We start from the raw sequence: 16,359 nt of genomic DNA, 5'->3' as shown, positions 1-16,359 counted from the left end.
GCAAGGTGTGGTGCTGTGTCTGAGCCCTCTACCCAGTGTGCTGCTAAGAGGAGGCTGCAGCAGGGAAGTTGCCTCCCCCACATCAGGCTATCCTGCTCTTCCTGGCTCTTCGTTCAAGAAAAAGCATCATCTTGTCTATTTTCTCCCTTCAGGAAGTGAGTACACTGAGAATCTCATTTATGCACTTATCTGTACGCTAAAGACTTAACTATGTTATAATGGTGAAGCAGTACTGCTGCTATGAGCATGCAAGTGAGCAGTTCTGAGACTTGTTTGGGTTGCATTTCCCTTTTGCCTCTGCACATTCTCTGTTCTTCAACAGAGGCAAATCCATGTACAGCTGGCTTGGGGTGTTGATGTATGGTACTGATCTAGCCTGTAACTTTCTGAGTACCTCCTGGTTGTGAAAGGTGCTATTTTAAGGTATTGTGGTGATAGGATACAAGCCCCTCAGTTAAGGAAAAATGATGTAGGTCTCTCTGAATTCTTGGAGACAGAGTTGCATTTTCTCTTCCATTAAAAATAAATAACACTACTTGTAAATTATGTTTTGGTTGTCTAGAGGCTAACAGCAGGAAGTTGGAAAAGGGATATATAATCTATAGAATCTGTAGATCAGCAGAATGTTTGTCTTAGGGACACAATAAGAACAGTATCCCCACATCTATCTAACTTTGTCTCAGAAGCTTGAACTTAAGCTAGAAATGTACTGTGGGTGTCTGGAAACATATTTCTGTAAGCAAAGTTGAGCTGAAAGATTGCTATGTAGTACAACTCTAACTTCTGGAGATAACCTGTTTCCTTCCCTGTCTGGGCATCGATGCTATGGAGGGTCCACTACAATGACTCAGTCTTTCCTTCTGTTTCAACAATGCAACTCCTATGTAGGATGCAGGGAATGGAATGCCAAATGCAGTCAATGCATGCAGAGCTAAAGCACAAGTTGCTTGCTGTGTTGTTGGTTGCTAGCTTGCAGCAGCAGGGGAGATGTACTGTGAGCATGAAATCATTCTGGAGAAATGGACTCAGGCCTTTGCAGCAAGCCAGTTGGCTCTCCTAACAAGACTTGCAGCGTAAAGTCTTGTAATCAAGCAGCTGAGAGAGCAGGATGGTGCAAAAGTACCAAAAAAGGTGTATAAAGCCCATTGTTCTGCTATGCAAACTGTCTATGTACAATGAAGAAGTTTCTATAAGTAACTGGAGCTAGGAAAGGGAGCCAAGGCTGAAGTTGAAGGATTTGTTTTGGCGTGTGTAAAGTCAACAGCTGTGATCAGATATTTACAGGGGAGTCTGAAGCAACTCTTGGAGGGCAGAACCATGCAAGGCCAAACAGACCATATCAGTAATGTCATATAAGGCTGAGATTGCCTAGGTAACAGTATCTGGAAGAGTAGGCTTGGTTATGGATGTAACAAAACTGAGACCAATGGGAAAGGAGTGATTAGGGGTGGACTGATTGTCTAGGAAAGGACTGCTGGAGGAGTGAAGGCATGAGCAGAGCAAAAAAGTGAGTACTGAAATGAGAGAAATAAGATCTTAAATTAGATTAAAAAATACTAAGGAAGTTAGGATTGGCTGAATGCAGAAGTGCAGACACCTATGAATGGTAGAAGAGCCTGGGGACCCAAACCTACTGGGGTGCTGGAATGGCCTCCTTGGACAGCCTGCTGGACTCAGTCAGTCCCCAGTCAGCAAGGTTTGGTGTGGGAGAGCAGAGCAAGGGAGTTATGGTGGGAGGGAAGGGAGGTGCACCTGTAATTCAGTGTCTGTAGTGTGTGGTTTGTTCAAGCTTCTAATGAAGTCTTTAGTAGTGCACAGAATGATATAAGTAACAAAGAGTTACTAGCAGTGTGTTAATGAGGTTATTGATTCTTCAGCTGACTTGTTGGAGTGAGCGATCTGTAACTGAAGAGGTGTGTGGGTGAAGGAGATGGGAATCAAATTAACTTTATGCAGTGAACTTTGGAAGGAGGAGGTTGTGCTGTGTGCCAGCTGCTCTTCAACATGGAGGGGACCCTTGGGACCATGAATGCAATGAAGTGCAGATTAAAGAAAACAGTGCTTGAAAGCAGCTTCTAGAAACAGGTCTGTCTCTGGAAGAGAGCTGGTGGCTTCCAGAAATGTAGGCTGAGATCCTGAAGTGTGGCACAGTGCCTACAGGGAAAGTGAAGCTGATGGTGGGACTTTCAGTCAACCAGAAACCAGAATGTGGGGAAAGGAGCTGTGCAGAGGAAGGAGGAGAAGCAGGGTTGCATGCATGTGTGCATGGCCAGCATTGGGAAAGCTACCCCAGAATCTATGTGGGTGGATGAATGGCAATAGTATTTAGGATTGCTCTGGCTGTGAGCAGGACTGACTCTAGGAGCCCTGCTGATGCTAACTCTGAAGTGTCACCTGCCCCTTCTACTGCTGGCAGCACAGCTGTTCTGACACTGTTATCCAGCAGCTGCAGCAAGAGGAGGAGGAGGGGTGGCTGCTCCAAACTTCCCTTAGCCGGCAGCCTGCTGCCTTTTGACCGCTATTTGGGCAGAGGTATGCAAGGGAGAGGCTCTTGTATCATCATAGTCAAGTGAAGGTTTGCTCTGCAATGCCAAGAACTTCTCCTACTGCTTCGACCTCATCTGGAGCCCATGCTTTGCACAGACTCAAAATGCTGGATCTATACTAGATTTCAGTGTTTCTGGGAATGCTGTTTTGAATTGCTGAAACAGATCTGCTTCCTCTTCAGAAGGTCTTTGCAAGGGATGACTAACATCTTCACTGCTATTGCCATGGCTGCCAGCATCAGCTAGAGCCCTCTTTGTGGTGCACTGGCACTGTCAGAGCTCAGAGGAATCTTCTGCCTTGCTGCCTGTCCTTCATACAAGGTGAAGGTGTCTGCTGCCTTCCAGCTTGGAAAATGAGATAAGCAGGGACTGCAGCAATGTCCACCTCCTGCAGCACTCCTCAAACCCAGGTCCCACTAAAATATCCTGGACAGGTCCTCAGAACAAATGTGCAAAACTATCTGAATTGGTGGGTTTCTCCTGATTCTAGTAACAATGTCACATCTAATCCTTCAAACCTTTTCCACCCTGTAGATCTACTGCTCTTTGGGGGAAATGTTATGCTTTCATTCCAAGTACCCGTGCATCTCTGCAAAGGCCTTTTAAGCCTGGTGGCTGTTCTCAGGCTGCTTTCAGTATCGATTCTCTTCCTTTCCTCATCATTGCCAGATACTACAAGGGGGTGTGTCAAACAGCCTCACCCCTCTTCTGAGAAGTGAAGGCCGTGTTCTCCTGTTCCACCAAGTTTCCATCCAGAAATATCCTATGATAATTGGTGTGGAGAGGCACTGTGTAACTGCTGCCTGGAGGCTGATTGCTGCTACATGCACTGTGGCTTTATAGGGTGCAAGATTGAAGCAGCAAGCTCCTTCTGAGCTGCCTGCTTGAATCTCAGCTGCTGTGCTGCATCAGCTGGGTTGTCTGCCTCCACTGCTGCACCAAATGCCTTTCAAGATGCTACAAGAGTTCGTCTCTTCCAGGAAGTACATCTTCTTGATGCCTCAGGGATGATGTGAGAACCTCTCGGGAAAGTATTTACTGCCCCTTGGGGGGCTTTGCTGGGACCGTGTGGGTTTACTGTTGTCTTGGGGAATGTAGCAAAAATCTATGATGCTGTTGTTGGTTTTTTTTTTTCCTCTTGGGAAAAGGGGCAAAACCTGGAAGCACTTGCAGGATGAAGCAAGCGTGGGAATTTGTGCTCCTAGTTAAACATTAAGACCCGGAAGAGCCAGCTTGCTTGCTCTGTACCAAGCTGTTGTGCTTTACTGGAATTCCTGTGTTGCTGCCAGGCACGTCTGGCTGAGTGGGAGCATTCCCTCTGGGAAGATATCCAAGTGTCCTGTCCTGCCAACTGGTCCTGATGAAGGAGGAGCCAAGTGTTGTATTGTGCTGCATGATTTCTGTGCTTCTTCCTCTCCTCCCTCTCCCCCTACTGAAGAAGCACCCAAGAGGCTTACCCTGGAGTGAGATTTTCTTCAGAGACCTTGACCAGAGAGAGTGATCTTTTCTGGCAGGCGAGAGAAGGAAATGACAAGGGAAAAATAAGGAGACTCTTTGCTGTAATCCTCTCTCATAAGCTATTTCTAGCTACCAGGATAAGCATGCAAGACTGTCACCAGAGCTTTGGAGTGCAAATCTGAGCCCACGTGCTGGATGCACTGCTCCTCTGGGCAGGAACAAGCTTTTGTGATCACCCTTAAGTGGAAAACACCAAGTGTGTTGGGATGCTAAAGTGATCTTGTCACGTGGGCAAAGTGGGTCTTCTGTAGGGACAAGGCAGAGCTGCCCATCTCAGGGGTGCCAGGGAGATGGGGATTGCTCTGCCCAAAGCTGTGCTCGGTCTGAAAGCAAAGTGCCTGCTGCACCTGTATGCACTGATACGCACTGAGACCAGAGCGTGGTGCACACTAACATGCATTGCTTTGTTGGCTGGGAGCGTGTGGGCAGACTTCACTTGTCTGTTTGAAATGAATGAGTAGTTTGGTAATGTCTCTCTTCCAGAAACACTAAAGCTTTCTTTTTTTCCCACTTTTTTTTTCCTAGCAAGACCTTTGAGACTTTGCCACATGGCAAAAAATTTTGCCGAGTCTGCTCAAAAATAGAGAGATTAACTGGAAATAACACAACTTCTCCATCCTCTTGGTTAGGGGAAAATGTTGCTCTTAGTGCACTCATCCCTGCACCTTTGAGAGATGCTACAGGGAAGTGGTGACACATCTGTGGATTGATTTTTGTGAGGTGAAGAGGAGATGAAGGCAGGAAGAAAGCCAGAAAGGTCTGAAAGCTGGGGTGCTGGAACAGCAGAGAGCAAACAGCAGCTAAGGGGAATCTCCTGATCTGCCTTGGTGAAAGCAATCTGCAGGCATGCTATAGACATTTCTGTGATGGTACAGTGGCACAACCTTTGTTGGTTAGTGCTGCAGTCAGGCTCACTTCTCTCTTAGAGGCTGTGCAGTGTGACATGGGTTTGACTGTGTTCCTTGGGTTTCTACAGCTCACACAGTAGTTTTCTTGTATCCCAGAATCCCGTAACCAAACAGCTCCCTGAATTAAAAGCTAGCTTCAGGTGACAGCAAAATTCTGCTGTGGGGAGTGTCCAGCAAAGCCAGCTCTTTTGCAGTGCTAGTAAGTAACTGCTGCTACAAACACAGGCCGGGAGGGCTGTTCAGTGTTGTTAGTGGTTGATTCAACACCTGCAGCAAGTAATTGTGTAACAAAGAGGTGAAACAGTTCTCTCTGCACTTGAGCTCCCAAGCGTTCTGTGGCTCTGCGTTGCCAATGTTTTGCAATTTCTCCCTTACGGCTCTGCCTGGATCAGCTGGCACAAAAGCAAGCTTTGCTTGGCAGACCAAGTATTTCGAAAGCTGGGGTGTTGTGTTGGGCTCTTTGAGCTGCACCAGGAGTTGCTGGAGTCAGCTTTGGCAAAGCTGGGGAGAGTCTGAAGTAGGGTGTTCTCCAAACCCAGGGTGGTTGTGTTCATCTGGCTGTGACCTTCTTGGGAACCTTCTCATTCAGCTCCAGCCAAGTGAGGCTGAAGCCTCTTCTAGTAAGGTCAGAAAGACTTTAAGGGGAGGAACCTTGTCTCTTGCTGGTACCTTTCTTACTGGTTAGTTCCTTGCTGCTCCCTGCAGGTCCTGGTGTTCTGGTTTGGCTCCTGGGCACAGCAGTGCCAGCCTCTGTGCCAGTGGGAAGTTGGTGAGCACTTCTGGCTGTTCCTGGCTCAGGAGCAGAGAGCAGAGCCCAGCTTGCTCTTTTGTACTCAAGACCTCCAATTGTTTTGGAGGTTTTACTGAGGTTCTGCAGAGCTTGACACAGAAGTGAAGGTAACAGGTAGCAGTCTGAAGGAAAACAAGGCTGATCTTTCTCTTGACTTTCCCCTACCACTGCTTCTGAAAAGCAGGGAAGAGAGGCTCATGCTGTTGGATGCTTCCTTCCTACACTTGGCACTTTCACAGCAATGGAAGTAGAAACAGGTGAAGAGGAAGAAGGGAGGAGTGCTAGTGAAATGTGATTTTTCAGCACCTGGCTTTTGGTGCCTTCTGGCTACAGATGGTCTAGCCTTATCTCCTTGAAGTCTTACTTGCTCACCATCCCTGTGAGTGTGGGAAAAGGTCAGGCAGGCTGGCACTGGCTCTGAATGCATGTGATTTGTTGCATCCTCACTCAGCTCTATAGAGTCCAGCAGGACTTTGCTCCAGCATGTCCTCCCTAAGCCAGCCTCTGGAAACTGGAGCAGCATTAGGGGCAATGCGAGCAATATATACTGGTGTAATGATGAGATGAGCCACATTTTCAGCCCCTGAGGGTGCAAGGCTGCAGACAGGTTGGAGCAGGAACAGAGCAGCATAGGGCTGCTGTGGAACAGTATTGACAGCCTCTGTGACTTGCCCAGGCAGCTTTGCAGCTTCCCCTGTGGCTGGAGCATTCTCTGGGTTATGTCAGCTGTCAGCACCCTGCTCAGGGTGATCTGCTTCCAGGGATGTGTCCTCAAGTCTGTGGCTGGGTATGTGACTGCTGCCCTGGAGCTCTCTCAGCTGTTCTTAGTCCTCATCTTGTTCTCCCTGTATCTCTTCAGGTTGCTTCCTTTAGTCAGCTGTCCTGTCTGACTGAGCAAGTAGTGTCCTTCCACCACCACCTCACAGTGCTCAGGCTGCCTTGGTGCAGGAGGCCCAGGAGCATGGTGCCTGCCCTCCTCCTAACAGACACCTACTGTGCTGGGTAAACCTCAGTCAAAGCAGCTACAGATGTATGACTTGAAGCAGCTTGAGCCTTTATTTTTAAAGGGCTATGACAAAGTAGTATGGACTTCTTTTCCTGTATTCCTGTTTGGGAAGGTGGCAGTCGTGGTGGACTCTGACTCTTGGACTGCAGCTGCGTGAAAGGGCAGAGTCCGGTCCAGGGCTGCTCGGCTGTGCAGGGGCTGGGCTTTGGTTCTGCCCTGAGGCAAAAGCAGGCTTCAGCTAGTGCAGATCCTGTGCTTCAGGAGACAGGAATGCCTTGTGCTGGCTTAAAAAGGAAAAGTTGCAACTGTGCAGCACCCAGCATTGCTTGTAGCGATTTCCTGGGGGCTGCCAAACCTCCTGCTGGACTGGAGGAAAGCACTGAACAGAGTGGGATGAGTTTCATTTACTCTCTTGCCTGAAGTGAGAGTTGTTGGCATGTGGCAACTCTGTAGTTAAGGGTGAAGGTTCTGAGCAGTGGGGAGGAAAAAAACCTTGTTGCTATGTGCATGGTCTCTTCCCATCTCTGGCAGCAAGCTGTTTAAAACAAACACTAACCTGAAGTATTGTATGTGTGCATTCCCTTCCTGGTTCTTGAGGGAGAGAATGAGTCATGGGAGGTCATTGCTCAATGCCCTGGGGGGTTATCCGGTCCTCTGAGGGCAGGGTGGGGACAAGTTAAGCTGTGGGGTAACTCAGGGTAAATGCACCCTTGGACATGAATGATAGTCAGTGAGATCAAAGTGAAAAGCCTCTACATGAGGACTTGCCAGAGGAGTTGTGGATGTGGACACAGACCTACCTGTTTGTATGATAGCCTGCAGGAATGGGGAGATCTGTTCATTAATGCTATGTGCATCTCCCTATTCAGCCTGGTTTGGGAGCCTGTAACCATGTAAAGTTTTTCTTTTCCACTCCTATCCTCACAGCTATTGAAACTCAGCAACTGCTCTGGCCAAGTATTCCTCTTGTAAAGCCCCAGATCCTGTACCATGTACCAGCCTGGCTTTGTACCACGGGAGTATTGTCCAACCATGATCCCATCTCCTGCCTACACCTACCTACCACTGCGCACTGGGAGAGCAGAAGACCCAAGCAGCTCCACAATGTTCCCTCCCATCTACATGCACAACTTCTACAGCCGCCCTGTGACTTTTGTGGTAGACAGAAGCAGCTACCCTGACTATGTGGGGAGTCAGGTGGAGTACCATCACTTGTACAGTGCCTCCAACCCCTACTTCCATCCGTACTACACCTGGCATTTACCCCCTGTGGTCCCTGTCCCGCTGTACAATCCTTATGCAAACTACAGTCCCTATGCTGCCTATCAGAGACCAGACCAGTATCGAGACACGTGGCCAGAAGGCTTCACCATGAGAGGGGAGCTTCAGTGGGGGAGGCTTGGAAAGGTGTTTGGGCCAAGGAAAGACCTCCCAGAATTTGTGAAGGATGATCTCCGGAGGGTTTATGGCACCTACCCACGGACCAATGTCTCCATCACCTACCGGAAGGGGGAATTCTTAGTCAAAGCAGACCCCAAGGTAGGAGAGCAGGAGTACACAGTGGAGAAAAACGTCATCCAGAGAGCTCTGACCCCCAGTGCCAGTGAAGCAGATGACAGCAGCGAGGACCGGAACAGGAAGAAGAAAAAGAAACTGAGACAATGATGTGATTGGCCACACAATAAATGGATGCTTCACGGCCCCAGGGAGCCAGCTGGTAGATGGAAAGCAGCTCAAGCAAGGGGTGCCACTGCTCCCCTGGGCTTTTAACTCCTCTGTGTCCTCCACAAGCTTAAGGCAGTTTCACCTATTTGATGCACAATGTCTGACCTGTGAAGAAACCACCTGGCACTTGTCTATCAGATCAGCTCTTTGGTCCTGGTTTTGGAATGGATGTTTACTTATCACCGTTTTGGTTGGGTGGCCACAGGCTGAAAGGGGATTCCCAGAGAGCAGCCCTTGGTGAGATGGCCGCCCTCTTCCTACACTGTCCAGGGGAAGGTCCTGGGAGCTGGATCCCGTCCTGGCACTCACCTGAGGAGATCAAAACTGGATTTCCTTTAAGTTGAAGGCAGTGCAAGTCTCAGAGGGGAGAGCAGCTCTCTGGCTCTGTGAAGAGTAACTGTCTGCATATCATCACTGCTGTTCTATGGCTGTACCATTGTACTTATGGTGTGATGCCTGCACACAGCACTTTGCTGCACTCTGGCAGAAGATCTTGGTGTCCTGATCCTCTTACACTTGGTAACCTGGTTCTTGTTCCTCCTGGCCTTGTGTCCTGGTTGAAGTGGCTGCTTGAGGCTCTCTACTGGGTCTGACCCAGCTCTGGCTGGGGGTGCTGCCTTGCTGCAGATAGCAGAGCCCTGTGTCCTGTGGCACCTCCCACAGCTGCTGTCCTGGGTCTGAGAATGATTTGCTTGCAAACTTGTGCCTTTTAAATGATTATAAATAAACAATTCAAAACAGAATGTAGATAGTGTTTTTTGGTTTGGTTTTATTTTTCCTGCTTTTTAGCTGTGAACAGCTCTCAACGTGTTCTGGAACTTTTCTACGAATCAGGATCTTGTCCTGTGCAGTCTTCTTCCTTCAGTTGTATGTCTCCTTGCCTTGCTGGTTGCTAACTGAGCCCCACTCCCAACAGTGAGCTGCCCAAGAAGTGTAGCCCTTTTCCCCCCTACAGTTTCCTTCCAACAGACTGTATGGGAGATGATCTTCCCAGTCATAATGGGAGGAAAGAAAGGAGTGCTCCATGTCAGCATGCTGATTCAGAGAGCCTGTGAGAGTGCATCTGGAGACCCTTGGTGGCTTTGAATTGCTATAGGGAAAAAGCAAGTGGATTATTTCTTTTTACTTAATGTAACTGTTCCATTTGTTTCTCTGAAATGGGTGAGCTCTGCTGCTCAATGAAGCAGTGGGAGCTCTGAGCCAGAAAAGCTGTCACAGGATCTTCAAATCAAGCTACTGCTGCTCCCTAGCTGTGCTGTGAGCAGTGAGACTTGATGAATGGGCTGGAGTTGGCTCTGCCAATGGCTGACAGTTGTCCCTTCACTGTGTGATGGGCAGCAGTTAAAGCAGAAATCCCAAAGCTTGCACTTCAGATCCTTATGTGGTGATGCAGGACTCAGATGTGGTGATATGGGTTTTCTCCAGCATCACAGAGCTGGTGCAGGTGGGGCTGGGCTGTTCTAGGTGAGCTTCTGCAGCAGGTGCAGAGCAGTACATCTAAGGGACAGAATGGGGAGCAGGGGGCTTGCCTTCTGATGGTGGTCAGATGCTGCATGAGTTGCCAAAACCTGCATCAGTTACCCTAAATATCACTCTCCCAGTTGTTTCTGATGACAGTTTTGTAACACGATTTAATGGAAATTGTTCCCCAAACTTGGCCAAAGCCTCCCAGAGTCATAGTACAGATGAGTGGAAAGAGCCAGTTGTGTCCAGAAAAGCTTTCTATGGAATCATGCTGCCAAGCTGTGTGAATACTTGGCAGCAGCGCTGCCTGTCTCTGCTCCCACAGCCTGGCATGCCCTGTCCTGCTGGGGACAGCCCAGGAAGCAGGCATGGCCCATGGCCTTAGCCTGGCCTGTTTGTCTTCTCCATGTTTTATTGGGTTATGCTGCCCGGAATCTGATTTCTAGGCACACCCAGGCCACTGTGTTGACAATGTGTATTTTTAGCACAGGCTTACAACCATTGGGAGGCAGCAACGTTTATTTCCTTAAATTCCATTCCACTTCCAGATGGAAGAACCATTTTGTAGCAGGGTTTTTTATCCCTTCAGGGAAACCTGCACCAAATGACCTCTGCCTCCAGCAGCTCTGACTGTGGGGCTTTCCACTGTGGTCATAACTCACCTCCATCCCTGCTGGGATCTCCGTGCACATTCCTGCAGGCACAGCACTCAGCTCCTCTCTCTTCCTGAAGGTTTATTTGCTGCCCAACTGCAGAACTGAATCCATAGGGCATTTTTGGATGCTTTAACACCTATGGAATTCAGTTCTCAAAGCCAAGCAGCCAGTCCTCACCGGCTTCCCATTGCCCCATGTGGCTGTTTCTCCATCTGCTAGGAGGAAAAAATAGCAAAGAGCCCGCGGTGCTGATGACACAGCACAGGCAAAGAGCTGACACAGATTTTGCAGTGGGAAGCTGCTGCAAGGAGGGGGCTGTGGTGCTGCTCTGCCCCAGACGCAGCACAGGGAGCCACAACTTTATTTGGAAACCTTGCTGAAGTTGGCTGGTATTTTTTTTTCCCAGTGCTTCCACACGTCACCCTGTCTTTTGGAGCTGCTATGGAGCCTCGTGCCAGCCCTGAGCTCTGCAGTATGCTGGGAGAATTACTGCTTCTTCCAGATGTGGTGATCAGGAGCAGGTGCCTTAGGACTTCTATGTACCTGCCTGCAGCTTGTGCTGGTGCCACTGCTGGTGGGCATTGGAGGGGAATATGCAGGGACTCTGGTGAGCGGCACCAAGCTGTTGCCGGCAGATGGGGGCAGAACCGGTCCTCACTATGTGACATTCATTTTGAGCCCAACCAGGAGCTGGCTTCTGAATGCACGGGAGACATGTTTTGGCTCAGCTGCGGCTCAGCGCAGTGCTGACGGCAGCAGCACACGGTGGTCGGGAAGGAGCACAGCTGGGAGGGGTGCAGGCTGGAGTCGAGCCCCCAGCTCTGACAGCTCGGCTTCGGGGCAGGAAATGACACATGGCCTTGAAGCACCGGCAGAGATTTCAGCGGGGAAGCGCCCAGCAAGTTTTGGCATGTGCAACGAGCTCTGTGGTGGCTCAGCAGCCTGCCCGGGGATCTATTTCAGTCTGCCTGCAGGGAACCCGAGTTCAGCTGGGGCAGTGTGAACCCTCTGTCCTGGCAGGGTGCCTTCTGCTGCCACTGTGTCCGTTGGGAGAGGTGGCTCAGGGCCCTGGCAATGCTGTCTTTCAGATTGCCTCCAGCTCTCGGCCGCTCTGAGCAGCCACTGCTTTGGGGGATTAGAAGGCAGAGGGGAGGGAAAACTAGGCTTCCACTGTGTGCTGATTTTCCAAGAGAAAGGAAGGGCTGCAGGCAGAATAGCAGGATGGAGGTCAGCCTTGATACATCCTCCCTTGTCATACCCCAAGAGATGTCCCCATCCTTCCCTGTGCAGCCCTGGGGAGGTGATGGCCTTGGGGCCACATGGCTTGCCTAGGGGTGTGCTCTGCCCTGTCCTGTGCCCTGGTGTGCCTGGATGAAGCAGGGCCAGCTCCAGGCAACCTGATTTTGGCATCCTGACTGCGGGGCCTGGGCATCTCCCAAAGTACCAGGACAGTTTGACCTGGGTGTGATGGGAAACACATGAGGGCTGAAGCACAAACAGCTCCAGCTGTGCTTCATTTTGCTTGTGGCTATTCCTGTAAGCTGCATCCCCACAACGCAGCATCCCTGAGGCACTACTGGGTGTGCAGAACTGCAGGCGGCAGGAATTTGGCTGGTTCCTATGAGGGGCTTTGGGGAGCTGAGATGCTGGAATATCCTGTGCTGCCTGTGCCAGGCTCTTCTCTGAGCTCTGCCTCTCAGTATCCCACCTCCAGGCTGATAAAGAAGCAGTGCCCTCATGTTGGCAGTGCCAGATAACTAGTGCTGGAGATACCGATTGGAGAGGACGTTCTCAGGCAGCAGTGTCATGTAGGTGTTGCACACCCTTGGCACTGGGACATCCATACAGATGGTCCTGCTTTGTCTTCCCAGGCAGTTTGCAGAAATGGTTACAGGCAAACACCCCCCTCCGTGGTTAAATATGCTAAATATCAGGGGGTTGGCTCTGGTTCCTCAGACTGCCCCAAAAATGCAGCTAGAACTGAAGCCAGGCAGGAGAAACTCAAACTTGTGGACCTGCTGTCTCCTTCCCCACTGCCCATGTTGGAGCAACCACCCTGACTGCAGCAAGATGCATCCTCCCTGCTCACCATCAGCCACAGCTGGGCTTTGGCTCCTGGGAGAGCAGCAGCATGGGAGCAGCCCTGGCTCTGGCATAGCCCCCCTCCCAGTAGCACTCGACCCCGGCACTTACCGGCAGCTCCCGGCTCTGTCTCTCTGGCAGCAGGACTGCGAGCCGTGCGGCGGAGGCACCGTTAAATACTGCAGCCGACTTACTCACTTCTCTTCCTGGACGGCAGCGTGCGGGGTTCCCACCCACTTCTTTCACCTTTGGTTTCCAGGCTTTCTGAGAAAAGGGGAAGCCGTGGGAGGCAGCGACCGGCATCCCCGTGCCAGGGAGGCAGCTGTGGGGAGATGCGATCTCCAGGAAGCTCTGACACCCGGGAAAAGGGCAGATGTGGAAACAGGGGCTGCTCCCTTGGGCACGGCCAGGAACCCCCAGTGCTGCAGGGCGGAGGGGCTTCTCCTCCCCTGGCTGAGCATTGTCTTCCCGGAACTGCTCAGGAAACGCCCAGCCGTGCCTTTGGGGATGAGCTATCCCCTCTAGGACTCAGATGGGCCCCAGCATCACCCAGCCTTGGCCAGCCACCTCCTCTCCCACTGCTCCCAGCCTGGGGGCTGACACCCAAGTCACCCATACATGTGGTGAGCAGTGTCTGGCCTCAGCCTGCAGAAACCTGTACTGGTAGCTGCACTGGGCATGGGTGCACCTTTTAACCCAGCAGCATCCCCTTGGGACACCTCCAGCCCCACAGGTGTGTGCGGACCCTGCAGTCACTGCTGCTTTTGGTGGGGTGAGCACAGAGGGCTGCAGGGACTTCTTTTCCACAAGGTGACATTGGCTGCCATCTTGCTGCTGTCCTGTCCCCCTCACACCACTGGCCACCATTGTTCTGCTCTGACTTGATGTCAGGTCCCCCGGGGCTCCCTTTGGGTTGGAAGTGTGAGCGGGGTTCTGGCAGGGGCTGCAGCACTGAGCCAACACTCCCTGTCAGCAACAGGCAAATACATCAATACAGGACAAGGGTACACGGGTGGGAGGCAGCACCGGTGCTCCTTTCTGGCTGGGCTGTGAGTGCCTGTGTGCTCTGCTAACACCTGCCAAGTGTTTGTGCCTTTGGGGGCCGTGTGTGTATCAGGGCAGGAAGCACCGGGAAGGCTGCAGGGCTGAGATTACCGAGCTGCTGGCAGCTGGGCTCCAGTGGCTGCTTTGCACCTGAGAGTGTGAGATGGATCCAAGGGATTTACCACACAGATCCCTAACACAGCCAGCGTCTCCAATTCAAGGACCCTGCACAGCAAGAGCTCTGCTCATATTGCAGCCCCCTGGGCTCAGCTCCCCTCCACCTGGGGAGCCACTTCTGTCCCATGGCACTTTTTCACATCCTTAGAGACCTTTTGGCCACACAGATAGAAACTGGGTGACATTTCAATAGCCTACAGGAGTGGGAAGAAATGGAAATGACCAGGAGGGACACACAGGATGGAGGAAACGAGCAGCCTCCTCATTCTTGCTGTGCTGGAAGCGTGGTCAGTGGGAAGGGAGTTTCTTGGGTTGTTTTTCCCCTCCAGGTTCCTGTTTTCCCTCCAGCCCTGCTGGGAAGGGCTGTGAGTCCCAGCCTGGTATTTTCCCTGATAGACAAAGCCGTGTTCCTGCTTGAAAGGATCTTCACCAGAGTCAGGAGTTTTGTGAGGCCAAGCAGGATGGTTCTAGAGCAGGTTCAGATCTGGGGCCCACCCAGTGCCAGATCCCATGAGCCAGCTCTCAGCTCCTGCACCCTACTCTAGTAGCAACAACATCCTGAGCCTGGAGTCAGAAGGACCCTTCATCCCAGCAGCCTCACACTGGGATTTTGGGCACTGAGCCCTGGCCCCAAAGCTAGGTTAGGGGCAGGCAACGTGCCAGTTCCCACAGCACTCCACTCTCACAAACATCCGACAAGGAATGCCAAAGGAAATGTCAGCATCACTAGGTAAATCCTTATAGCTAGCGCTGCAATCAGCATGATATAAAGGCCTGGGGCTCGTCCAGCACTGCTCTTTGCAGATGGCATTCTTTTCTTATACCCAGAGGACGGTGGGAGGTGAGAGCTGACGTGCTCTTAGCACGGCAAGCACCGCACTGGGCAGTGGGGATGAGGGCGCTTGGTGGCGCTGGGCTGCAGCTCCCCAGGCCGGGAACCGAGGCAATATTGCTCCTGGAAATCCAGCGGGGATCCACCCACTGTTTACAGAGGAAAGTGCAGTGAATCATCTGTGCATGGAAGGAAAACGCACCGATCGTTGCGGGTTTTCAGACCATTCCAGGCAAAGTGGACAAGCGGGAGTCGGGCATGGAGGGACTGAATCCTACTCAGCATCCTGTGGGGTGCCCAACTTGTCCCAGCCACCCTACAGGACAGCCCTGTGCTGCATGCTGCCAGGATGGAGGTGACACAGAGTTCTCTGCTGCAGTTGCCCACACGCATGGCACAGAACCCTGGGGATGCCATATGATGCTCTTCTGAGCCTGCAGGATACAGAGCTGGGAGGGCTCTCTGATGTCCCTGCTCAGCAGCGAACCAGCAGCATCCCAGCACAGCACAGGATGATGGTTCCTTCCACCTGCAGCAAACAGGTGAGATGAGGTTCATGTGCCCACAAAGGGCTGCGTTACCTTCCAACCACATCAGCTGGAGGAACAGGAGGATGTCCTTAAAATGAGGACCGAGGCAAGGAAAGGGGATGCTGGGCTCTGCCAGCAGCTGGAGGGCGTTAAGGTTTGAGCCTCCTTATGGTCTGCTAATGGGAGATGGGGATGGCAGATCGTGGGCACCTGCTGCCAGTGAGTAAAGGTCACTGTGGGCAGCTCTGGTGGCTCCTTGTTGCCTCCCTCCCAGGGGAGCATTTGAGGACTTCAGAGAGCCTCTGGGAGTGGAAGATGGAGGGATGGTGGGAATGTAGGGAGGAAAAGGACCTCAAAAGTTGGCTGAGGCTCTTGTGGGAGGTGGTAAACGGCTGATCTCGTGTAGCCCTTGCTGTATGGGCACCACTGGGGTCAGTAAGGTCACAATTGCCAAGGGAGGACAGGATTTGGGTCAGCGGGGGGGGGGATGGGCCGGCTGCGGGCAGTAGGGGGCTGCGCGCTGCTGCGGGCGGAGGAGCGCAGGGAGCGGCGGATCTGCCCTGGGCTCGGAGACCGGACGGAGGGAGCGGGGTAACTTAAACAACCATCGGCTGCGCGGCTGAGGTGGTGGCTTATTCCCCTCAATATGAACTCCTGTTACAGATATCGGGAATTAAAATGCCCTCCGGCACAGCACCTGCTTTCTGTTGGAAATGCAAGGCGTGGTAATTAAACCTGCTGGTGCCGTGCCGGGTTTTTGTGCTTGTTTGGTGTTTGATGTGCGGACAGGCAGCAAGCTGCCCTTGTAGCTCATCTGCCGGGTGATAAACAGCCGTGCGAGGCTGAGGGCGGCTGCCCAGTCTCACTGTATCGCTCACTCTTCACCCTTAGTATGAAGAACACCGGTGAGTGCTACAGGAACGCCTGACCTTTCCGCCTAAAGCCGTCCGTGCCGTGACAGCGGTTCTCGCGCCGTGACAGCGGTTCTCGTGCCGCCCCGTGTCACTAACGCAGCTGCAGGGCACAGACCAGCCCCACGCGCGCTCACAGCGCCCCGCCGGCAGCACGGCCCCGCGTTCCC

General features: G+C 51.9%; 1 protein-coding gene across 2 annotated transcripts; it reads left to right on the top strand.

Annotated features, from left to right (window-relative positions):
* The first annotated feature begins 9 nt into the window (after positions 1 to 9).
* C6H10orf95 (chromosome 6 C10orf95 homolog) lies at positions 10 to 9,227 on the top strand. Of its 2 annotated transcripts, none has more exons than XM_072340463.1 (2): positions 10 to 155; positions 7,696 to 9,227. In XM_072340463.1, exon 2 carries the CDS (start codon positions 7,759 to 7,761, stop codon positions 8,431 to 8,433), a length of 675 nt encoding a protein of 224 aa, XP_072196564.1. In that variant the 5' UTR covers positions 10 to 155; positions 7,696 to 7,758; the 3' UTR covers positions 8,434 to 9,227. The 2 variants fall into 2 exon arrangements, with proteins under 2 accessions (XP_072196564.1, XP_072196565.1); XM_072340464.1 differs by lacking the exon at positions 10 to 155 and adding an exon at positions 1,396 to 1,507.
* The last annotated feature ends 7,132 nt before the right edge of the window (positions 9,228 to 16,359 follow it).

The sequence above is a fragment of the Excalfactoria chinensis genome, chromosome 6 (genome assembly GCF_039878825.1).
Source record: "Excalfactoria chinensis isolate bCotChi1 chromosome 6, bCotChi1.hap2, whole genome shotgun sequence".
NCBI classification, from domain to species: Eukaryota; Metazoa; Chordata; class Aves; order Galliformes; family Phasianidae; genus Excalfactoria; species Excalfactoria chinensis.
This window is presented reverse-complemented; position numbering and strand designations above follow the sequence as displayed.